Here is a 24,279-nt window from a genome sequence, read left to right on the forward strand (position 1 = left end):
GGGGGGGTGGAGAGGGCTCTGCTGGAGGCCCCGGGGGGAGGGGGAGTAGGGGAGGGGGAGTGGGAGTAGGGACGCTAGGCCTGGGCCGTAGGGTTAAAGGCGGGCTGGCAGAGCCGGCTGGGCCTATGCGAAGGCGGCGCAACGGCGGCTGCTGGAGCAGCTTCCTCTCCCTCCCCTTGGGCCCCGGCTCCAGCGCCAGCTCCCGCTCCCCCTCCTTCCTCCTTCGCTCCCCCTCCCTCCTCCACGCGGGCAGTGAGCACATGGCCCGGGCTGGCGCTGACGTCAGCGGGGCTCCCTCCCTGCCGGGGGAAGGGAAGAGGAGGGAGGGGGAGGGGACTGGAGCAGCCAGCCAGCAGAGGCGCGCTGTGTGTGCAGCTGCAGCCGCAGCCGCCCAGGCTGGGGGAAGGGAGGGAGAGGAGGGCGAGACCTAGCCGGGAAGGGCGGGGGAAGGCTTCAGGGGCAGCTCTTGCACGCCCCCGGTAGTGGGGGCACCCTCTTAATTGCAAAAGGAATCGTATGGGTGGGAAGGCGGGCAGAGGCGAGAAAGTGACTGACAGGTTTTTTGGGGAGGAGCCTCTAGGGCTAGTAGGAAAGAGCCCCGGTTTTGGGGTCGGGACCCGGTTCGCATCTCCGCTAACAGTTTGCCAGCTGTTTTGTGTGAAGCCCTTTATCTGGCAGAGCCCCAGGTCCCTGTGCTTAATTGGGATGCAGCGATGCTGTTTATTACTTGTGTGACATTGGCAAATCACAACCTCGGGGCCCTTCCGTACATCTGTAAAATGAGCGGGTTGGACAAGATGGTGAGGTGCTTTCCAGCTCAAAATCAATGTTTCTTCCTGCTTGAGAGGGTTGTTGGGAGGAAAACACTTCTATTTTCAGACCTGAAAGCACTATATAAATGAGAGTTACTCTGTTGGGCCAGATTCAGAATTTAAATAGGCCACTGACTCTGCCTCCTACCTCACGTCATAGCTAAGAAGACCCCTCTCTCTTGCAGTGCCATTTTTTCCAAACTGGACTTCTTTGCCCCAGGGTTTGGGGGGGGTTGGGGGGGGGATTGGTGGTGGATCTCACTGGCTTACATGAAGCAGGCCTACTGGGGTTGGGGTGTGAATGGAGCAATCGGATCTTTGCCACAGGAGTTGTGTGTAGGTTTCTCCAGGGGCCCTGGTCCTTTACTAACCTTGCACCCAGGGGATTAAGGTCACACTGCAGGAATCCACCCTGATTGCGTCAGATACTTCTGAGCCAGGCAAAAAGAGCTGGACCTGGAGTCCTGCAGGGCGAGGGCAGTGTGTTGTAGCTGTAGGACAGTTCCCATACCTTTGGGCAGGCCAATGGTAGGTGGTGAGAAGGGAGCAGATTAATAGACTCATGGATTTAGCATTGTTAACCGCCTTAGAGACTGGATTTGGATTTGGAGACAGGGGCCCCAGGTTCGAATCCCACTGAGAGATATTAACTAAATGGATGAGCTTCACCCCGCCTGACCCCAGCTTCCTCATCCTGGAAACAGGGGCATGGACTGACTGGATGGCCTCTGGGGTAGATCTACTGGGCTCCAAAGTCACGATTCTGGAGCAGCCCCTTGCTCCCCGAGATGAGGAACTTGGGGCCCCAGGGGTTGAAGCGTTATGTCTGAGCTTGCACAGCCCGGATGGGTCTGAACTTCGTTTCCACCTCGGGTCCTGCTGCCGGTGTGGGTCTCCTGCCTCGGCTGCGGTGTCTGTCACTCTTCGCCCTTTAAAAATACCCCCCTCCTGCCCGGGAGGACCCCCCCCCGCCCCGCCCGCGCGCGGCGCCCCCGCGGGGGGGGGGGGGGGGGGGGGGCGCTCGAGCTGCCAGGGCCGCCAGATAAGACGGTTGCCATGGCAGCCGCGAGTCTCTGTCTCCCTGGAAACCGTCGGGGTCCCGCAGGTGTGCACGCGCTCATGGAGCGAAGGCGGGGAGTGGGGAGGGGAGCGGGAGGCGCGCGCCCGAGGCGAAGCGCAGTCGCGGAGGCGGCCGGGCTTGGGAGGAGCTCGGGTCTCCCTCCTTGCCCTCCTGGTGGGGGCGGAGCCTGCTCCGCTGTGACTTAGGCTGGAGGCTCCGGGCGGGGGTGGGGGCGGCATTTTCTGGGCTCCGCTCGTCAGACTGGGGAGAGGGCCAGGGCTTGACGTCATTCTGCCTGTATCCCGTGGGCGCCGGGCTGGGGGGTCCTCGGCGGGCGGCCCCACCCCAGGATAGCCGTTAGGTTTAACGGCTGCTTCCGGCCGCTCGGTCGCTGCTCTGATGTCACTGGGGCGAATTTTTTTTTTTTTTAAATTATCCTTTAATGCGCTGTGGCCCGGAGGATGTTCTTCTTCCTCTCCTCCCCCCACTCCCGGCGTCCTTCCGGGCGGGGCGGGGGAGGGGGAGACCGGCGGGCTGGCTCGAGTCCAAGCCGCTTCCCGGCACGGGTAGGGGGCGGAGCCGAGGTCGCTGATTGGCTGGGTGGGAATGAGCCGGGCTTGGGTGCGGGCGCGGGGGGGGGGGTGTGCAGCAAATGGGCTGGCCGCCGTGACGTGACGCAGCGGAGCTGGGCTCCGCGTGGGAGCGCGCGTGCTCGCTGCACGGGGAGGTGGGGCGCCTGAGGTGGGGGAAACGTGATTGAAATTGACCATGAGGGAGGAGAGAGGCAGAGAGCGCTGCTCTCGGAGGCTCAGCCCGGCCAGAGACGGTGTCAAAAAGAGGGTTGAGTTGGAGGTCAGGGGGTGGAGGACCATTCCTGTCTTTGCCCACGACCAGTCCCCCTGCCAGGGGCACCGCGTCATCAGTCTACGAGCGTTTTATTAAGTCCGGCGCCGCCGAAGCTCCAGGGGCATGAAACGAAACGATCGCTCTTACCAAATGGGGAGGGAATAGAGGCCTAGATTCCATCCTGCTGGAGCTTGGAAACTTCTGTCCACGGCCCGGAGTGGGGGAGGGGCTTTCCCTAACTGGTCTCCCAGCGGACTCTGGACGGCAAGTTGAATCAGAAACCCTGGTTTTCCCCAGTAACCTCCCACCTGATCCCGGTGTAATAGTAATCACAATAATAGCTAATAGCACTTAGGGCTGTAAGGATTGGGAAGCTCTTTACGAAGGTTATTTCATCCTCACAACAAGGAAGGGAGTGAGTTCTATTTTTCCCCCCACTTTACAAATGAGGAGACTGAGGCAGACAAAAGTTAAGTAACCTGGATAGGGATACACAGCAAATAAGCATCTGAGATTGGATTTGAACTCGGGTCTTCTAGTCCCAGGTCTTGTGTTCTCTCTACCCACTGTGCCACCTGTCTGCAAAACTGCAGCTGTTCTTCCTGAGCCTCTGGAGCTCTGGCTGCCAGCCTGTATTGCTCTCTAGGAAGAGAATGCATAGAAAAGATTTGAGACATTGTAATGGAAAGGGGGCAAGCCAGTGGTAGATTGATGAATAAGAGTGGATCACTGGACCCTAGATTTAGAGGTGGAAGAGGCCTCAGGTCATGTGATCCAAGTTCCCCATTTCAGAGGGTAGGTGACTTGCCCAAGCCACACAGGATTGAGCAACAAAGACTGAATTTGAACTCAGGTCCTAATACTCCAAGCTCTCTTTGGTATGCCCGGATGCTCTCTGCCTCATTCTAATAGAAGAAACACACACACACACACACACACACACACACACACACACACACACACACACACGAAATATATACAAAGTAAACTTGAGGGTGAAGGCTGGGAGATCAGAAGGAGGTATGAGCTCTTGAGTTGAGGCTGGAAGGAAACCAGGGATTCCGAAAGGCAGAAGCAAATGAATGAACAAACGCTTACGAAGGGTTTATAGGTACAAAGCACAGGCCATCGGGAGAGGGTTCCAGGCCTGTAGAGCACCCAAATGGGAGACAGAAGATTGTCTCTGTCGAGTGCATGGAGGAGAGATAGAAGATGGTAGTGTTATAGGCATGGTAGCATCTGCTGAGGGTTTTCTCAGGATAGGGAGACTTGAGTGTGTAGACAGCAGAGAAGGAACCAGTGGATAGGGCTAGTTGAAGACTAGAGAGAGCTAGGCTCCATCTATTGGAAAAGATTGGATGGGATGGTAGCAGCACATGTGAAGAGACTGGAGTAAAGGGGGAAGATGGTAGGAGGTAGTGTCAAAGGATTATGAGGTGACCTGGATTTTTCTCAGGTCCTCAGCTAGTTGGGGGGAGTGCTATTGGTGGCTTGAATCGGGTTACAGATTTAGGAGAAGGGACCTTTAAAAGTGTCCAGTCCAACCCTCTCATTTTACAAACCAAGATCACATGAACTGCCGGGATTCACACAGCCTGTAAGTATCTGAGGTGACATTTTCACCCAGGTCTTCTTGACTCCACATTTAGGGCCCCATCCAGTCAGTATTGTGGTCAGTGGGATGGAGAATCAGTTAGCTGGGAGGTAAAGGATTGCCTTGTTTCAGTGAGGGCCCACTTGAGCTAAAATAACACAAATTTGTAATGGACCTCATTAACCTCTTGTGGAAAAGATTAAAAAGGGAACAAAAAAAAGTTAAGCAAAACCAGCCTACATGTGGACTGGGTCTGACAGGATTTGGAACATTCCACACCCATAGTCCCCGACCTCTGCTAAGAAGGGTGGAACCTTCACTCTTTTCCTGGACCAACCTGGGCTGTTGAAATGTCCCCACATACCGTTTTGTCTCAGTTCTTCTCATGTCGGTTTGTGGTAGACATAATGAGTACTGTCTTGCTAATTCTCCTGCTTTCTCTCTGTGTCAGTTCACACAGAGAAGGTAGCTGGTGTGAGGCATTGAATGGAACCTCAGCTTCTGTCCCACTTGAGACAGTTGCTAGCTAACTGATTCTAGGCAAGTCACAGTTTACTCATCTGTAAGTTGAGAGGTTGGCCACCATGACCTCCAAAGTAGTGTTCCTGAGACTTCCCATTCTTCTCTGTGGTCTTCAAGGATGGCAGTGGATACAAAATAAATCCAAATCCTCATTCCCTATGTCTGGCTTGGGAAGTAATGTGATACATGTGAAACTTGAAAAGTAATTGTATAAGAAAGTCTAACCAAGTGTTGAGAGGCACAGAGGGGCAGCATTGTGTAGTAGAAAGAACTTGGCAGTCTGAACTGGTTCAGGCCCCACCTGGGCCTCAGTTTTTTCATTTGCAAAATATGGGGGTTGGATGACATGATGTTCAAGGCCACTCCCAGTTCTGGAGCCAGGAGCCTGATCCTTTTTCTGACCTTGAGTTTTCATCCCTGTAAATTGGGAATTATGGTATCCTACCTACTCCACGAAAGGCTTACAAGGAAATTACTTTGTAAACTGTCACACACTATAGAAAGGCAAGACATTATTTTATCAATGAGAAATTAATTTTCTTAATGTGACACATGGGCTGTCACAGTTCAGAGATGACATTGGCATAGACGGCAGTGCTCCAGGAAGGTTTCATAGAGAAGATGAGACTGAAGTTGGGTCTTTGAAATGGGTAAGGCTGGGACAGATGGAGGGGAAGGAGAGGCATGGCGGGGGGGTGGGGGGGGTGGGGTCCAAACAGTGATCACAGTGGGGAGCAGCTCTGCTGGGGGGGTGCAGCAGGAGTGAGTGGATGGAAGAGGAGGGACATTGGGAAGGGCAGGGTGAGAACCTTGTGGACTTGATGCTGTCTGCAGGCCATTGGAGGTCAGTCCTGAAAAGTTCTGCAGTGGACAAGGAGAGCCTAGAATATTCTCGAAATACTTGAAGACCCGGTGATTTCCTCAGAGTGGGTCTTCCCCTTGGGTATTCAGCAGATGTTATTTGGGTTGCTGTAATTTTAAAAATAACTGCATGGGCTCATTGGTAGGAATAAGAAAGGTAGGGGAAGAGCCAGCTTTGAGGGCAGGATGGTGTGTCCCATTTGGGGTCTGTCTTATTCAGTATCTAAGCAGAGACGAGCAGCCTTGTGGTGAGCTCCCCTGAACTTAGCTCTGTTGGTTCAAAGACATCAGACATGCTGCCTTTGCTTGGCCTGAAGTCTTTCCAGCTTGGACGACCCACCAGAATGATTAGCTCTCCTGCTGGCGTTCCTGTTTGGGAAGCCCAGAGGACATCAGGGCAGGCATGTTTGAGGGATGCAAGAACAGCTGTCATCCGGGGCAGCGAGGTGGTGCAGTAGATAGAGCACGGACCCTGGAGTCAGGAGAAACTGGGTTGTAATCTGGCCTCAGACACTTGACACTAGCTGAGTGACCCTGGGCAAGTCACTTAACCCCAATTGCCTCGAAACACTGCCGGCCCCCCAAAAAAGAATAGCTTTTGTCGATGTTGTTTGTACACCTGGGTGTAAAGTGTATGGAAATGGAAATCCAATTCATTTGAAGTGGGACCTCCGTATAAGCCCTGGTCTGATGATTTCTCATGCTATGGAGATAAGTCTGTGAGGACCCTGGCTCCTCAGGGACTGTGCCAGTGAAACCCAAGCTCTGAGAGCTCTTAGCAAGATGGCAAGAATTTGAATGAGGCGTGGCAGGAGGGCCAGCCTGGCTCAGTTTGGAAGGAGGCTCACCAACTGTTGGGCACCAGGTGGGGGTCACCAGTGTTTTCAGCCACACTTTGTGAAGCTGCTGATGAAAGTCTGTAGGAGTCCTGTTTTGCATTGGTGGTCATTGGAAGCATTGAACTTGAACTCTAGATGAGGAAGCTGTGGTTGGGAGGGATGAGCTGGGTCCCTCAAAGTCACTCAGCTGGCAAATATTGGAACAGAGTCTTGGCCGTGGGTTCCTTTTCCTCCACCATGTTGTCTCTGGAAATGTGAGGCAGGCAGATTAGGTAGAAGACTATTTGTGGCGGTAGTCCAGATGTGAAGGGATAAAGATCTTTCTTCAGATTAGGCGGGTGGCAGTGGGAGTGGAAAGGACCATCCACAGAGCCGCAGGAGAGGATTCTCATTTTAAGATGGCTTCATACATCGATTTCTGAACATATTCACATATACCACCCCTCCCCCATCCAGCTAGCCTTATCTCACGCAACAAAGATGAAGAAAGAAAGAAAAAGTTCCGCAAAACTAACCACCACATGACTGTGTCTGATAGTCTAAGTCTCCCACCTGTGCAGTGAAGGGAGAGAGGCCTGTTTTCTCAGCTCTCTTCTGGGCCCAATCTTGGTGACTATAATTCCACAGCATTCAGTTTGGTTTTATTCATTCTGTTTGCATTCTTTAAGAGATATTTTAAGGGCATAATTAACAAGCTTCCCTGACTGATTATAGAAGGAAGAGGAAGAAAGAATGAAAGACCCTGAGCCCAGATAACTGGGAGTTTTGTGGGATCGTTAGCAGAAATAGGGAAGTGAGGGAGAAAAACAAGTCTGAAGGCAAGATGGTATGTTCAGTTTTAGGTATGTCCTGTTTGAGTGGTTGGTGCAACCTCCAAATAAAAGTGACTGAAGATAAACATAGGAAAGTCACCTGTAGTGGAGGCTACAGGAATAAATGAGTTCTTTAAGGGTGCATTTGGAGAGAGAGAGAAGAGTGTAGGCCCAAGGATTCAGCCTTGAAGAAAATCCTCAGTTAAGAGGCAAGATGAACAGGAGGAACTGCAGAGGAGACAGAAGGAGCAGAGGGGCCCCCAGGCAGTGTAATGGGCCCAAAGTCAGCTGAGGAGAAGGGCGCGGTCTCTCAGGGGAGATGCCCTGCTTCTTGGGGTCAGGGAGAACACATACTTGGAGAAGGCCTCTGGAGTTGTCCAGAATGCCGTCCTTGGTGACACCTAGGAGAGCTGCTTTGGTTAGAGTGGTGAGAATGGAAGTCGGGGTGTGAGGCAGAGAATGGGAGGGGAAGAAGGGGTTGGGACAGGGACAGACTCCCCAGTTGCAGAAGTGTGGCTAGGGCAATGTGGAGGAGAAGGGTTGGTGATGGGAAAATATCTGTGCATGTTTGAAGGGCAGGGTGCTGGTGGGGAAAGAGAATGGAGATGCTTGAAAGGAGGGATGACTGGGAATGGGGAATTGGGAAGGAATTCCAGCTCACGTTGGATTTGCTAAGGGTAGATTGTGAGAGGAGCTTGGCATTAAGGTAGGTAGTGAGGTAATCTGCCTCATGTAGAATGGTGCAGTGGGGTCAGGGAGGCTTGAGGGGAGAGAAGATCTAGAATGGGCCTTCTGAGCTACAAGAAAAGTGGCAGGATTGCCGGACCTCTGGTGTGACAGTGGTGTGGTTACATGTGGGCTTGTACCCAGCCTGGGAGCAGGAACAGAAAAAATAAATTATGGGGTGCCGCCATTTCCCAGCCGTGGATCAGTGGGCATGGTGGTGAAAGGGGACAGGAGATCAAAGGCAGAAAGTGGCCTGTTAAGAACTAAACCACTGTACCCAAGGCACTGTGCTAGGCAAGGTCAGAGAAATTCAGAGCTGAATAAGAGAGTGGAACCTCCTGGTGGGCAGGGGAGATAATGCATCTTCACAAATTCTACCTAAAACAGAGAGACAGAATGTGACTTAAGGTTGGAGGAAAGATTCTTTCCAACTGGGGTGAGGGAGTATATTAGGGAAGCCTTCATGGAGGAAGTGGCACTGACTTTCATCAAGGTAGGCAGGGCAGGGGCAAGATACTATGAACATAAGGAATAGCTAAGACCTGGAGGCAGAAAAATATGAGATAGGGGAGAGAGTCTAATGTAGCCGAAAGTATGTGATGGGAACGTGAAAGAAGATTGCAAGAGTTAGGTGGCACCAGAGGAGGAATGAAAGAGCTGACAGGCAGGAAGTCATGGTTTGGGAGGGGGCCCTCCAAGTTCAGTGGAGAGTTGGTGCCATGCTGTGCCCAGGCAGGATGCCAGGTGCTGCAGAACTGAAGATAAAAATGACTCCTTCCTGCCCTCAGGGGGTCTTGTGCCCTACTGACCCTCTTGTGACCTGGCTGGCAGATAGCTGGTAGCCGGTGGAGATAAAAGGCAGGGAAATGGAGTGATTGAAAAGTTAGAGTGTGGGTGAACGGCAATGAAGAGTGGAGAACAGAAGCTCCTTGAGGGCAGGGACATATTCCTGGTGGTGTTGCCTTGGTAGCCCTAGAGTCCAAGCACACTGTAAATGCTTAACAAATGTTTGCAGACTTGAGGTTGCTGGGATTCTAGTTTAGGATAGAGGGAAAGGTACAGGCATCAGAGAAGCTGGGATTGGGGGTGGGGGGAGGTAAAATGATGGTTGAAGGGGCTTTCTGAGGGTGAGAACATAAAATTGCAGACTTCAGATGTAAGGAACCAGAGAAAAGATGGTGCTTGAATCTTGGGGAGGCTGCACTAGAATAGGGAGGGGGCAGAAGGGAGCACCAGGCCCACCCTCAACGCTATCGAGCTGGGGCCGTGGATACCCTTTACAGACGTGGGCAACGGGCAGTGCGTTACCTTCAGGAGAAAGCCGAGGCTCTCGGGAAACAACTGCCATCCGCACTAATCCCAGACCTGGCCCCAGAGGTTCCCAGTGGTTCTCCCGAGGTCTGGTGTTTGGGTTGTGTGCCTGGGCTGTGTCCCCAGGTAAAGTCCGGTGCCGCGGGTGTAAGCGTGGCCCCTCCCCAGCCGCCTCTGTAGCTGCTCCCCTTGCCCCCACCGTGGAGGCGTTGCACCTCTGTCATCCAGCCAGCTGCGGGGGCAGTCGTCCGCTCGGGTGCTGAGCATGACTCCTCCGTGTGTCCCCAACTCCTCGTCCTTCAGACGCTGAAACGGAAGGAGAAGGAGTATGAGCATGAGATGGAGCGACTGGCCCGGGAGAAGATAGCCACGCAGCAGCAGCTGGCGGAGCTGAAGCGCGAGCTCAGCCAGTGGATGGACGCACTCGAGGTGGAGCGGGTGCTGCGGCAGGCGGGGCAGCCCGAGGACGACCAGGCCTCCACCTCCACCGCGTCAGGTACGGCCCCCGCCCGGGCTCCAGGGTCCCCGTCTGTCCTCCCTTCTCCCCCCAGGACAGCCTCAGCTCTCTTCTGCTCCCTGACCCTGTTCCCTTCTCCTCTCTTCCCCTCCTGGCCTGTCCGCCGCCCCCCAACAGAAGGTGAGGACAACATGGATGAAGACATGGAGGACGACCGGTCAGCCCTAGGGCTGCCCAAGCTGAGCCAGCGGCCACAACCTGAGCTCCTGAAACCAGCTCCCCTGCCTCCTAGCACTGCCCCCGCTGCCCCGGCCCTGCAGCACAAGCCCCCTCCTCCGGCGGCTGCTGCCCAGACCCTGGTGTCGGCCCCCGCCCACCTCGTGGCCGCGGCGGGAGGGGGCTCGACGGTCATCGCGCATACGGCCACCACCCATGCCTCGGTCATCCAGACTGTGAACCATGTGCTTCAGGGCCCGGGGGGCAAGCACATCGCCCACATCGCCCCTTCGGCCCCCAGCCCCGTGCAGCTGGCACCTGCCACACCCCCCATTGGCCACATCACTGTCCACCCTGCAGCCCTCAACCACGTGGCCCACCTGGGCTCCCAGCTGCCCCTGTATCCACAGCCAGTGGCCGTGAGCCACATCGCCCACACCCTTTCCCACCAGCAAGTCAATGGCACAGGCGGGCTGGGGCCACCAGCCACGGTCGTGGCCAAGCCAGCTGTGGGTGCCCAGGTGGTCCACCACCCTCAGCTGGTGGGCCAGACGGTCCTAAACCCAGTGACCATGGTCACCATGCCATCGTTCCCCGTCAGCACCCTGAAGCTGGCCTGAAGGGGGCATCACTCGGAGGTCCCTGGCACCCCCCCCAACCAAGCAGCTCCACACATTCCAGCCCAGCCCCCTCCCCTGCCCTCAGGGGAAGGGCAGGGTGCAGAGACTGAGCCCAGAGAGAAAAGAGAAGGGATGGGGGTGTGCCCTTCTCCCCACTCTGAGCTGGGCCAGGAGGGCACCAGGGGAAAAGGCCTGGCCCAGCTGCATTTGGACTTGACAAAAAACCCAAGAGACACTTTGGTGAGCGTGGTCCCCGTGGCTCTGGTGGCTGCCTCGATTTCCGTTCTCCTCCCGTTCTGTCCCTGCCTCGCCTCCCCTCAGTGTAATCAGTGAGCTGTGGATGTGACGTTCTTGGTTTTCGTCCCTTGTCCCTCCCTCCTCCCTGTCCCCCCTCGTGTGCTGCTGATGCTGCTACTGCTCTCTAGGGTGAGGTGGCTGAGCTCTGGGGGCCCTCTCCACCCACACCCCGGGGGCTCTCTAGCCAGGCCTGGGCCAGGGGTGTGCTGTTGAGGTCATTTTGTCCGGATAACCATTACGTGGAGATCTGGGGTGGGGGCTGCTGTGAACACAGTGATGGGCCAGAGGAGCTGGGTGGGAGGGGGAAGTTAAATATGGGCCCCAATATCTGGGGCTGCCCCAACACCCTTTCCCTCAGCCTCCGCTAGTCTGATTGATCCATCTGAGGTCACTAGGATTTGTTACAGTAGAAACTATTTAAGACAATTCTCTACTAATAATAAACCAAATGAAAGAGAAAACCAGGGAGATTCCCATGGGGGTTCATTGCCGGTGTGTTCTACCCTCCACTCCACTGCCCAAATCCCTGACCCCTGCTCTTGAGGAAGATACAGTGACAGATTGACCTTAGGACGCCAGGCTGATTTGGGGCCTCTGGGGTGGGCCCCATGTAGTCCCTATGGATCTGGGCCTCCCTAGCCCTAATGTGGATGTAGATTCAGAGATGGGGCCTGAGAGCGCGTCCCTGGACCTGGATCCTTCCCTTCTCTCCGCTCTTCTCTGGGCCCTCTCCCCCAGGCAGATCCTTTCAGGGGTAGGGAAGAGAGACCGAGCATGGGAGGAGGGAGGCAAGGGTCTGGATCCATACCTCCCAAGTCCCCTCTCCTTTCCTTTGCTCCGATAGGTGGACATGTGTGCATGTGTGTATCTGTGCATGCTCAGTCTGTGTGCATATGTCTGTGTGCAGGTATGCGTATGTGCTTCTTGGTGCCCCTCCCCCACTGCATTGAATTTGAGGAAGGGCTTTGTGGTTTGGGTTCTGGGGTCCTGGATTCTTCTCTGGGCTGAGTTCAGGAGACCCTTTGGCCAGATGGTGACACCCATGGGGAGGTGAATCTGCAATGATGACCCTACTCCCAGCTCCTGCATAGGTCCAGGCATCCTTCTAGGTCCTGGGAAGGACTGGGGATCACATCAGAAACTGGCCTTTTTGACATTAAGACTAAAAAATGGGCAGTAACTGTAGCCTGGACCCCCCCTTTCCTTCTGGTTGTCCTCTACCTTCCTGCACCCCTCTTTCTTTCACCTCTCTGGTTTACTTTTGATGCTTCGGACTGAGCCTGGGGAACAGTCACCTTAGCATCCTGCTGCCTCAGTTTCTCCCTGAGGATGGCTCTCAGGCATCCCTTCAGAGGGGAAAGAAGGGGAAAGAGACTGCCCAGCCCTCTGCCCTGTCTCCCCCAACCCCAGCTCCCAAAGAGCTAGGGCTGGAAGTGGGGCTTAAGATGGGGGAGGGAGGGGCCTGCTTCCTCGGCCCTCCCTGCTAGTGAGTCTACTTTGGACTAGCGTTGGTTTCTCGTCTCTTTTCACATAGTTATTACAAGTGACCTTGTGTAAAACACGTGCGCGTACATGTACACTCAGACACCCGTTGAGGCACATCTATATTCATGTACTCGTTGCCTTCATGGGAGTTGTGTCGGGCACCTGGACTTCCCGGGTGTGTGCCCTCGGGTAGAAAGCACTGTCGGGAAGCCGTGGGGCTCTACGTCTCACGTGTGTAGTGCCGTGCTGGAGGCTGGGTTGGCTAGGTATGGTGTCGTGGGGCAACGTGATCGCCTCAAAGACCCCAGAGTGGATCTGCCTGGAAGGCAGCCCTGATTGCCTCCAGACCCACTTTCAGTTCCCTCTTTGGACTGGGAGATTTTAGGCAGTTCCTTCCTCTGCTTGCTGTAGTTGCCTTTTGGGGAATGTACAAGCAGGCCGTTCCATTCAGCCCCTGGCCTTGGGAGAGGGGCCGGCCTAGATGTTACCAGCACATATTACTCATGCCTAGCTTCTCTCCTTCCGGGTTCAGCCTCCACCCCGTGGCCTCCCATTATCGTCTTCGGAGTCATCAGCTCCACTTTGTCCTAGGAGGAGCAGCCTTGTAGGCATTAGGTCCTTGGGGGCGGGGCGGGGCAGGGTGGGAGGGTGTGGAGGCAGGTGGCTCTGTCTGGAGAGGGTGGGTGGGGAGGCTCGGCTATCTGGCCTCTCCTCTCCTCCTTCCCCTCCCCCTCCATCAGCCACCAGCGCTCATGGCCAGACAAGAATGGAATTGAAATTGTGCCTCCCCCCCCCTCCCGGGGCTCGTGCCCAGATACCTCATCCTGCCCCCCAGGCACCTGGGGCGGGGGTCTGTGTTGTGCTGACCGTGTCTCGAGTGGCTCCGGTGGGTATCGTCGATGTTGTGGTCTGTTTTCTGGTGAACGCTGTGATGCTGTACCACTGGGGGGCTGTTGTCCCCTTGCTTCCCTAGCCACATCCCTGTGGAGTGTCTCCTTCAGCAGCCACCAGGACCAGGCCTAGCCCTGGCCCTCCCTGCCCCACCCTTGGGACACTGAGCCCTGCCTCTCTCTCCAGACCTTCTGACTTGGGACACACACACATACACACTCACACAGACACCCACAGACACTCACACATCTTACCTCTCATGCTTATTTTATTTTTTTATGTTCTCTAAGTGGCTCACTGGCTGGGAGTCTTTACCTCGATGGGCTTGGGTCCTCAGGGGGCCAGTGGGCAGGGCAAGCACAGTGGGGTGCTTTGGGGCCACACTTAGGCCCTGCCCTCTCCAGGATGAGCCCCCGTCCCTCCTCAGGGTGCGCCCCCCTCCCCAAAGAGGTGGCCCTTGTTTACAGTGAGGACTCAGTCACTGTGTCTCTGTTTCCGGAAATCTGAACCCTCGAGACCCCGGACTGTAGAGATTTTTATGTGTTTGGATACATCTGCTGTGTGAAAAAAATCAAACAAAAAAAAACCCCTACAAAAACCCTAATTTTGTACATATTGTATTTTTACTATTGAGCTGTATTCTAGTGGCTGTTCATGCTCTAAGACTTTAGGTATCGGGACATGAATACTCCCCATGTAAAAGCACTTGCCTGGAATAAAACATTGAAACAAATAAACCTGCACTGAAGCGTGAGTCGGGGGCTCGCAGACACCCCGTTGTTTTATTAGGGGAGGGGGTGGGGGACCAGACACCCAGAGCCAGAGATACAGAGGCAGAGGGAGTGAACCCCTCATTCACTTTTCAGATCATGGCCTGGTCTCGGCCCCACTACAGATTGCCTTCAGGGCTCTCTGGGCTGGTCATGTGGTACAGCAGTGAATGCTGGGTTTGGGCATACACAACCTGGGTTGGAATCCTCATGTCGTCGTTTACCATCTGTTCGACTTTGGGCAAATCGCTGCTTCACTGGTCCTTGGTGCCCTCTTCTGTAAAACAAAGATTGGCCTAGAGATCGTTCTTCAGTCATTTCAGTTGTGTCTGACTTTTTGTGACCCCATTTGGGGTTTTCTTGGCAAAAGTACTGGAGTGGTTTGCCATTTCCTTCTCCAGCTTATTTTATAGATGAGGAAACTGAGGCAAAGAGGGTTAAATGACTTGCCCAGGGTCACACAGCTAGTAAGTGTACGAGGCTGGATTTGAACTCAGATCTTGACTCTGGGACCTGACTAGCCACCCTGGCCAAGATAATTGGCTCTAAATCTAAAGGTTCACTGTCCTCCCCACCCCAGCACTTGAATGCCGCCCCCCTCCCCAGCCACAGCTGTCACTCCTTTCCACGTCTACATTGTTTTAGGATTTTTCAAAGGCACATTCCACCCATCGTCCTCATGAATTGGAAGGAGTTTATGTGACCTGCTGGGGTGTTGCACGTTCAGTAAATAGCAGTAACTGCGAATGGAACCCAGGTTTCCTGACTCCGCCATCCTACCTTGGGGTTATAAGGAAAGCATTTTGTAAACCTTAGGGATCGGATTAGGAACCAGACCTGGAATTTCATTGGCATACCAATGTAGTTTGGCACTTGTTCTGCAATGCAGAGTCCTGGTTGCCAAAGCATCAGGTTAAGTGACTTGCCCAGGCTCATACAGTTAGCCTGTGTCAGAGGCAGGACTTGAAACCAGGTCTTCCTGGTTTTGAGAAAACCTTAAAACATAAAATGTGAGTGCCTGTTGTCTTGTGTGATCTTTTTTAACACCCTTTTAAGCAGACCAGCAGGTATTCCCTTTGATAGAAGAGGAAACTCCTAGGGTCCACAAGGTAGGTACCATGGCCATTCACCAGCAGGGCTGGAACTAGAATCAGTTTGTCTGAATTCTCTTTCCTTGGTAGCATCTTAACCATATTTTTCATGGAGCTGGCCACCCTCGATCTTAAGACTTCCTCAACCAAGCAGAGACAGCTCTGGTTTGCTAGTTGGAAGTGAGGAAGATGGAGAATTGGCCCAGACACTTCTTTAGCCATGGAGAGGTTAAAAGGTACCGTTGAGTTTGAGGGTGAGGAAAGGAAAACGTGAAGTGAAGAGGTGAGAAGAAGATGGATCTGATGGAAGCCTTTAAGTCACAAATATTCTTGATTGCTTCTAAGGAGTGGGGCTGAGGGGAAAACAATATCAGTTCTTCAGGGTTATAATGAAAAGATATTCTCAGTTTACCATTTGCCTTCAGGGGTATGTATAACTAGGGCAGACCTTCAGAGCTTTGCCCCAGGGTAGAGAATTTAGAGGGCACCGGCAGCCCCACCCCCACCCCCGGCCAAGGGGCAGGTGGCCTCAACCTGGGACATGTTTCCCTCTGCAAGAGCCTAGAAGACTGGGATCTCAGGGCAGATTTCCTCCCCCTTGACTGTACTCCTGGTGAATGAGTCGTACCTCTCAACCCCTCCCAAGTTAAAAAATTATGAGTTAGCTGTTTTGTCTCCCCACAGTGGTCAGTGGGAGAGTCTGAGAGAAAATATCCTGGTTGGTTTTCTGCAGGTCACCCTAGTTTTCTGAACCCAGGAATGGGGAGTAGGGACCCCTGTGGCATTTCTGCAGCTGTGGGGCTAGGATGATTCTGAGAGGTGGTTGCATATGGGTCATTTTCGCCCACTCCCAGCCAATTCCCTAGAGTTCTGCTCTAAACCAGCTGACTCAGAAGCTTGGGGAAGGTGGTGGGTCTGTGGTTTGAATCTCAGCATTAGGGGTGGGGAAGATGTCAAAGGAAATGTGAATGAATTGGGTATCACAAGGGAGGGGACGTTCTGGTTGGATATCACTCTGAACTGAATTCCGACCTCCCACACACTTATTGTGCTCTCATTTCTGTGCTGATAGATCGGCCATCCTGGGGCCCTGACTGGACTTTACCCTCCTGTCCCATCCTACTTCTCACATCTCTCCCCACCCCTTTGAGAAACCAAAACCAAAACCTAAAGGTAAAACAATACCAAAAGATTTGGTCCTCCATCTCACATCTGGTCGCCAAGTGCTATGCCTATTTATGAGACAGTGGCTCCCCCTATTGACAGTTTTTAGAACTACAAAGCCACTTCACTGGCCCAGGAGACCTTCGGAGAAGGCTTCCCAAGTAGAGGTTTTCCTAGTAAGACTCTTCTTTTTTGATCAGCTGAGCTGGGGAAGGGGGCTAGAATGTCAGAACTGGAAGGAGATTTTAGGGGTCTTCTAGCTCAGCTCCATACTTTTATAGATAGGGAAACTGAGCCCTGGAAGACTGCTGGGGATGTTCTGGAGGACATTTCTCTTCCGTCGCTTCACCACTGATGATAGTGGAAGTCAAAGGTTGTTGACAACCTACTGAAGACCTGGGAAGGCCCCGAAAAACTCTTCACCCAGGTGTGGGGCCAGATTATTGAAAAAATAACAGTAGAGAAATTAAGGATGAATTTCTGGTCTGCATGCTAGAGTCAAAACTAATACTCCCTGTACCTGTGACAAGTAGCAGCAGCACTATATATGCCCTCACGTACTTGCAGAGATCACCTTGAGCGGAGCCTTTGGGGGGACTAAGATGCTGTCTGGGGGACCAGCTGGTAGTTTCCTGGCTCACCTAATTACTTTGCTAACTTCGATCCATATTTCTCGTTGTTAAAGAATTGCAAGTATGTTAGCACTCGGGAACTTTCAGCACCCTGGAAAAGGTCCTTGCCTGCCTGCCCTGGTTATGGCTGTGCTGAGTATAGCCATGGTGTTAGGACCAAAAACTCACTTTGCCCCAAAACCTTCATTCCTTTCCCCCCACACCCCAAGCCCAATCATTGTACTGAAAAGCTTGGGTAGCAGAGGGAAGAAGCAATGAGTGCCATAATCACTGTGCACTTTGAGGAAAGGCATTTTGGTACATTAGAAAGAGCCCTAGCTTTGGACACAGAGGATCTGGGTTCAAATCCTGCCTTGATCACTTACTAGGTATATAATTTTGGGTAAGTCATCTCCTCTTGACCTCAGTTTCCTCATCTGTAAAATGAGTGGGTTGGAAAAGGTGGCTTCTGAGGTCTCTTATAGCCCTATGATTTTTTATAATCCCAATGTCTTCAAAAGGTTTTATTCTTCCTTCCTTCCTTCCTTCTTTCTTTGTTTCTTTGTTTCTTTCTTTTACACTTATAATCTTTCTCATCTTATTTGAACCTCACAACAAGCCATGAGGGAGATGTTATAAACATCAATTACATATGCTCTTCCTCACTCCACCCTCCTCTCCACCACTCAGAGATCTAACATCTTCCTCAAACAAATATTTGGGCTCTCTTTTAAAACTCAGGAAATTATAACCCAGAGGGGCTGGAGAAGTAGAAGGAAGGAGCCTTCAGCATCAAGTGGAGGAGGAAATGGTATTTGACAAAGTTTTAAGCTGACTGGTGAATTTTTGGGAGGTTTCCACAGCTGATTTCTTATAGGATAGCACTAATTTCCAGTACTGGGGTTACAATGCCTCCAATCTTCATAAGCATCTATTAAGCACTTACTATACAGGTAGCAGTGTGGTATTGAGGCTAGATGGCAAATCACTTATGCTCCAAGCAACTAAGGTTATTAGTTGCAGAGCAGGTGCTGATCTGCATTGGTAAGGGGAGTTTCCACACTGGGAGTTCCTGAAATCCCAGCTATGGACCAAAATTTAAAATGTGCAAGAAGTGTTGTTCTGATGTTTAGGGGCAGCTAATTCAGATTCTGGGGTTAAGGAGATAGAGGTGGACAGAGACATAGAGACTGGGTCCCCTGCCAAAGTTGCAGACTGTGATGGGCTTCTCATTCCCCTGGTCCCTTTGTCCCCCCTCCCAGTTCACCCATTCCTCTTGTCACTAGGAGCTTTGAAGAGTGTCATGGGGTTAATTCCTTGGTGCAAATCCCTTCCTTCCTAGCCTGCTTTCCTGGGGCTACGGACTCTGCCTGAATGAGGGAGGGCCTGCCATCTGACAAATCCAGGTCTATACTAGGATTAAAAACTTATTTCTGAGTGCCAAGGTAGCACTGCTGGTCAGTCCACCAGCTGGTGGGAGAGGAGGCACCTGCATGACAGTTTGAAAATTTATCCAAGTCAGTAGCTCTGTCCCCTTAGTGCAGGGAAGGCTGACCTGAATAATGTGGGATAAGCGCGTGTGGGTACATCCATATTTGTGCAAGGCCAAGAAGGTGTAACTTGACTCAGACTCCCCCTTCCCTTCTCTCAGCACTACATGAATGGTAGGCCTGGAGCCAATCCCCTGGATGTATTTCTGAATTCTCCAGTGGATATTTCTGAGATCTCAAACTGGAAAGGATTTCAAAGGGACTTCAAACATGAAATCCAGAGAGGTTATGACTTGCCCAAAGCCACACAGGAAGTGGACAGGTCCAGTGATGCCAAGTTCAACACTTCACAGCACTGCCTCTTCAGGTCTCGTGACCTGAAATTACCCTTATGCTCACCTTCCATCTCTTCCAAAGAAAGACTGGCACACTTCCTCAAGCTGAGGATACCCTGGCTCTCTCCCTTGGGCTTCTGAGTTTATAAAACCCTTCCTTTGCTCCATTTCCTAAGTCAGCCCTTCCCCTCACCCCACCTCGTGCCACTCCCCGATCCATTGATCACTGAAGCCCCGAACTCACCAGCTGTCACCAAACTCAGTGTTTATTGGTTTTGTTACAATGGACAGCATTAGAATATCTGAGCCAGGGAAAAAAAAGAAACCAACCAAGCTATCTTACTGCTCCTCACAAACACCAGTCACTAAGGCAGGCGCATGACAGCACATGTGGCATCATAGATGTGCCACCCACACATACGGCATGAGCTGTGGGGCCCACGGTACACAAGAGGATGATGGGGCAGACAGGCCCTTAAACAGGCAGTGCAGACTCTGGGGGCAGAGGAGGAGGGTCAGGCCAGGGATAGCATTCGTCTCCCAAGACAAGGGAATCTCCCCTTTTTTCTAGTAAATGACACGGCAGGCCCACAGAGGAACTCCAGAAGGTCCCAAATGGCAAGTGCACCTTCACTATGCCCCTCTCACCTAACAGGACCTACCTGGCTCCTAAAGGGGGGGGGAAGACGGAGAAGGAGGAAACTGGGTGCAGAATAACAGTAAGCATGCTAAGAGCAGGGAGGCCCTGGGGGGTTAGCCCTTCCTGGACTTCCTCCAGAGGGGAGACTACAATTGGAGGCAGGGGCAGTCTAGCCCCCATTCTATCCCCGGGATTGAGAGATGCTTGATCTGAGGTGGCATCCTGAGGGAGGGAAGCCCAAGGAGCCCTGCTCATGCTTCTCTACATTCCACAGAATCGGCTGTGTTGGGGGCCAAGATCAAGGTCCCCTCCAAGCCTAGGGCAGTGTTGGCACTTGAGAATACAGAGGACTCCAGGGGTGCCCAGCTATGGGCTCTGGCCTCAGCTAGTCGGTCAGAGGCTTAGAAAGGCTCTGATATGTAGAGGCAATCTCCCTTATTCCCCCCTCCCATTCCCCCACCCTAGGGGTGATCCAGCCATGCCCTTGGAGCTTCTCTGCCTTCCTACCTCCCCCTCCCCCTCTGCCTTGGCCAAGTAGCAGCAAGGTCAAGGGAGAGCAGTGAGGTCAGGTGGAAGGATCCAGCATCCTGGTACGACTCCATGGGGATGTTCTGGAGTGGGGTTCAAGGGGAGCAAGGAGGCAGCCTGGGCTTCTTTGGAGCTCCGGGGGAGGGTCCCTGAGGGGGTGGTCTCCTACCTCTTGTGCCTTCTCCATACAGGCAAGTGCTGTTTCAGCAATGACATACAGAAATCTGGATTTACAAGCAGGTTGGGGCTCAAGCTTTTGCTCTTAGAAAAGGATTTGCATTAGGAGCCTTTAAGAAAGGAGCTCTCCTTAGAGATTCGCTTTACATATTTTTCAGGACCACGGACAGCTGAATGCGCTAAGGGAGGTACACTTGCATATCTGTGCACAGGGGCTGGTGCCTGGAGCAGGTGGTGTGTTGGTGGAGGGGTTATAAAAGCAGGCAGGCAGTAATGCTGGAGGACCTTGGGACAGCTCCAGGCTGTACCCTGCCCATTCCTCCCTCCCTACCAAATCTTCCCTGAATTAGTCTCTTGGATCCCACTGGGAAACTGGGACATGGGCACAGAAATGCAGAGGACACCCATGAAGGGAGCTCCAGAATTTCTCCCACCCTTAGTCTTCGAGAGCCTTGGTCCAACACCCATCCCTATCGTGTAGCAGGGTATGTCTGGCCTCCAGAAAAACGGGGAGTGTGACTATGCCTAGGAGGGCAGCTGCCTGACCACCCGTCCCTCTCCCCAGCTTCTTTGAAGAGACAAGGAACAGAGGGCATTAGGTGGGGTGTTGCCCCCTGCAGTCTCTAGAGTCATCCTAAGTCTGGCCTGAATATCTCTTCTCTCTATCCAAGAGGGACATCTCAGGCCAGATTCTAGGTCCTCAGAGAGCCATGGGTCTCTATTCCTTTCTACATGCTAGACCCCTGAGGGCAAGACACCTTTCAAGGTGTCTAGTAGTCTTGCCTGGGGCCTCTGTCTATTCCTAAGGTGACCCTGAAATGGATTTCTTTGGGGCTGGGGCGGGGGTGCGAAGGGAGGTAGTTGTCCCAGAAAGTGTCTGTCATAGGCCTGAGGCTTCAGGGCTCCAGTGTGGGCTGCCCCCAGCCAAGATCCAGAGAGAGCTCTATACATGCCAGTCATTCCTCCCTCTGTCCCAAAGGCAGGTCCCGTGGGCTAGCCCTGGCTCAACTCAAGGGAAGGCCTGGAGTCTCTCAATCTCTTAATCTCCAAATTACTTATTTTTCTACATTACATGGCAGATGCCTCAGAAGCATGGTTCTGGGTTCAGGTTGGTGGGGTGGGGGAGGGTGCTGATAGTCCCCACAGGGCCACCCTCTCCACTTGCCCTGTGCAGGGGGCCGGGAGAGCCTGGTCAGCCACGGTTGCCTCCTCTTCCTCTTCTCTCACCAAAGCCACTGCCAGCTTCACTTGTTTTCAATCAGTGTCTGTACTTTGTGGACCAGCTCCCTGGCTATCCTCAGGATCTCCTGGGCATCATGGTGTTCCGCTCGTTCTGCAGGGAGTACATGCCAACAGGTATGTGTGGTAGAACGGGGTTGGGAAAGCAGCAATAGATAGAAAGTCAAATTAGAACCCACTGGCCCTATCCTTATTTGGTTATTCCTTAGGCCAGGCAGATGGGGGGAGGGGGGGCCGGGAGGCTTGGATGCTATCTGCCCTGTCCAGAAGAATATGGCATTGAATGTATTCACATTCAATTCACAATTCACATTCAATTCCCAGGAAGCTTCCCTGCTTGGGGCCAGCAGTGGGAGGGAGCTGATGGAGCCAGTCAAAGGAACCCTAGATTCAGAGCTGGAACCAGCTGGATCTGCAGTCAAAGGACCTGGATTCAAATGTCAGCTTTGTCACTCACTACCTGCATGACTTTGTGCCTCTTTGGGCCTTAGTTTCCTCATCTGTAAAATGGGGGGTTGGACCAGATGGTCACAGCAGGCTCTTGTAACCCTGAGTCCTGTAATCCTAGGATGCAGTGACCTCTGAAAACATATAGCTGCTGCTGCCAGCTCCCATCTGCTATGCCACCCGCAAAAACACACTGGCCATTGTGTCTTGGTGATCTCCATCGTCCCTGCCCAGGTTCATACCATTGAAAAACTTGATAATGTCTGTGAAGTCCATGTTGTTATCTCGAATGATCTCCCGATATCCTTCCACCAGGGCCAAGGCAATGAACAGGACAAAGTGCTCAGAAGAGATGTGTCTGGCAGCCCAGATGACTTCCCACACAGCAAAGACATCTTCATAGAGCAGCTCTGTATTGGGGAAGATTGGGGCGGGGCAGATGAGTTACACATCCCTAAGCCTGAGAGAGAAGACTACAAGGTCCTAGGACCCTGTAAAGAGGTCCAGTAGTCAGTAAAGAAAATTCTGTGCTCACATCCGAGGCCACCATCAAGTGGGCAATCTCATTCACTCTCTACCAGATCTGCTGAGCAAATTGGGCTCATTGGTGCTTGAGGGGGAAGGCCCTGAATTTCTTGGAAGCTCAATTCCAAAGAAGCCAAAGGTCTGGCCCCATGGTATTGGGGAAAGAGCACTAGCTTTAGGGAGAGAGGTCTTGGGTTTTAATTCTGGCTCTGCCACTTCTCCTCAATTTCTTCACCTGTTAAATGAAAGGAGCTGACTGGGTGTGGGGGTGCACACCTGTAATCCCTGCTGCTGATAGAGAAGCTGAGGTTGGTGAATCATTGGAGTTTGAGAGTTCTGAGCAGCACAAGGGCTAAAGCTGGTTTAGCGTCTGTATTAAGCTGGACAACCCTTTGGTGAGCCCTGGGGCAGGGGCTGTGGGGCGGGTAGGGTGGAAGGATACCAGGCTGCCTAAAGAAAAGTGAACCAGTCCGGATTGGAAAAATGGAGTAGGTTAACATTTCCATGCCCATCAACATTGGAATCATGCTGTGAATAGCCACTGCACTTCCCTCTGGGTGAGGGAGGGCAACTAGGTTTCAAACAAACAAAAAAAAAATGGATGAATGGATAGACTGTCAGACTAACAAACGAATAAAATGAGGGGAACTGACCCATGTACACCAATATATTTCAAGCAGCACTTACAGTAGTAGCAAATAACTAGAAACAAAGTAAATGCCCATTGACTGGAGAATGGTTAAACATGCTGTGGGCGTGCATGTAACAAAATACTGCTCTGTAAGGAACAATGAATGTGAAGAAATTTGGAGAAGCGTGAGAAAACTTAAATGCACTGAAGCAAAGTGAAGTAATTAGAACCAGGAAGATGGTATACCCAGTGATGTAAATGGAAAGAAAAACTACAAGATGGTCAAAACCAAAAAGCTTGTGAAACTCTAATGACCAACCTTGGCTCCAAAGATGAGAGAGAAGAAAGTGCCTCCCTCCGTTCTTTGTAAAGGTGGGAGACTATGGATATGGAACACTGTATAAAGTGTCAGACTTTGCTGATTTATTGCTTAGTTTTGCTGAACTGTTTTTTTTTTCTTTTTAAATTCATTGTTATAAAGGATGTCTATCTCAGAAGGGAGAGGGAAATACTGAAAAATTAAAAAACAAAAGATATTGACAAAATTCTGTTTTTTTAAATGAGAGGGCAGGACTAAATGGTCTCTATCTTTCCTTGTAGCTTTCCACTACTATGCTGCCATGTGACCTAGGCCTAAGCTGAGACCCAAGGGTGTGCTTCTTGTATCTTTCCTATGAGAATAGTGAGTTTTGTAATACCTTCCTGTCTGAATTGTTTTCCGTACTCCATCTAACTTCACCTTTGATCAATCTTCCATCCCCAGTAAGAGATCCCTAGGAGAGAGGACTGTGCAATAGTCTCTCTCTCTCTCTCTCTCTCTCTCTCTCCTCTTTCACCCATCTCTTTCTCTCTGTTTTCCTCTTTCCTTCCCCCATCTTTGTCTCTCTGTCTCAATTTCTCTCTCTCTCCTCTCTGTCTCCTCTCTCACTCTCCCTCCCTCCTTCTCTGTCTCTCTCTCCTTCACTACCCTTCACCCCTTTCCCCGCCCCCACCTCTCTCCCTCTCTCACCTCTCTTGAAATCGAGCAGGAACCATCGATAGCAGAAGTAGAAGTGGGTGTAGTCTCCATTCTGGTGCATCAATTCAAAGAGCTCTGAGTCCAGGATCTGGAAGAGGAGGAAGGGGAAAGGATGAGAGGAGGAAAAAGAGGAAGAGAGCGATGGGAAGGGAGATATGGATGGAAGGAGGATAAAAGGAGGGAGGGAGGAAGAGAAGGAAGGAGGATAGATGGAAGGAGGGGGAAATGGACAGGGTGGAGATCGAGAGAAGGAAAAACAGATGG

General features: G+C 52.3%; 2 protein-coding genes across 3 annotated transcripts in view; one reads left to right on the top strand and one right to left on the bottom strand.

The window, feature by feature from the left end:
• MNT (MAX network transcriptional repressor) overlaps positions 1-14,086 on the top strand; it is a 22,923-nt gene extending 8,837 nt beyond the window's left edge. Inside the window, 4 exon segments of the mRNA XM_027861964.1 lie at positions 1-6; positions 2,892-2,921; positions 9,648-9,879; positions 10,018-14,086. The exon segment at positions 1-6 is cut by the window's left edge and continues 37 nt beyond it. Coding sequence (XP_027717765.1) covers positions 1-6; positions 2,892-2,921; positions 9,648-9,879; positions 10,018-10,676 — 927 coding nt within the window. The 3' untranslated portion in view covers positions 10,677-14,086.
• Positions 14,087-14,099: 13 nt separating this feature from the next.
• The window catches only part of SGSM2 (small G protein signaling modulator 2), a 54,862-nt gene continuing 44,682 nt past the window's right edge, over positions 14,100-24,279 (bottom strand). The window contains exons 20-23 of one of the 2 annotated variants that reach the window (XM_027861962.1): positions 24,007-24,103; positions 22,084-22,251; positions 21,383-21,488; positions 14,100-14,396 (exon numbers count right to left, since the gene is read on the bottom strand). In XM_027861962.1, the coding sequence (XP_027717763.1) occupies positions 21,400-21,488; positions 22,084-22,251; positions 24,007-24,103 (354 nt within the window). In that variant the 3' untranslated portion in view covers positions 14,100-14,396; positions 21,383-21,399. The remainder of the gene's footprint in view (positions 14,397-21,382; positions 21,489-22,083; positions 22,252-24,006; positions 24,104-24,279) is intronic. The other variant, XM_027861963.1, reaches the window with a different exon arrangement.

Source organism: Vombatus ursinus, unplaced genomic scaffold, assembly GCF_900497805.2.
Source record: "Vombatus ursinus unplaced genomic scaffold, bare-nosed wombat genome assembly UNPS02014768.1, whole genome shotgun sequence".
In the NCBI taxonomy this organism is placed as follows: domain Eukaryota; kingdom Metazoa; phylum Chordata; class Mammalia; order Diprotodontia; family Vombatidae; genus Vombatus; species Vombatus ursinus.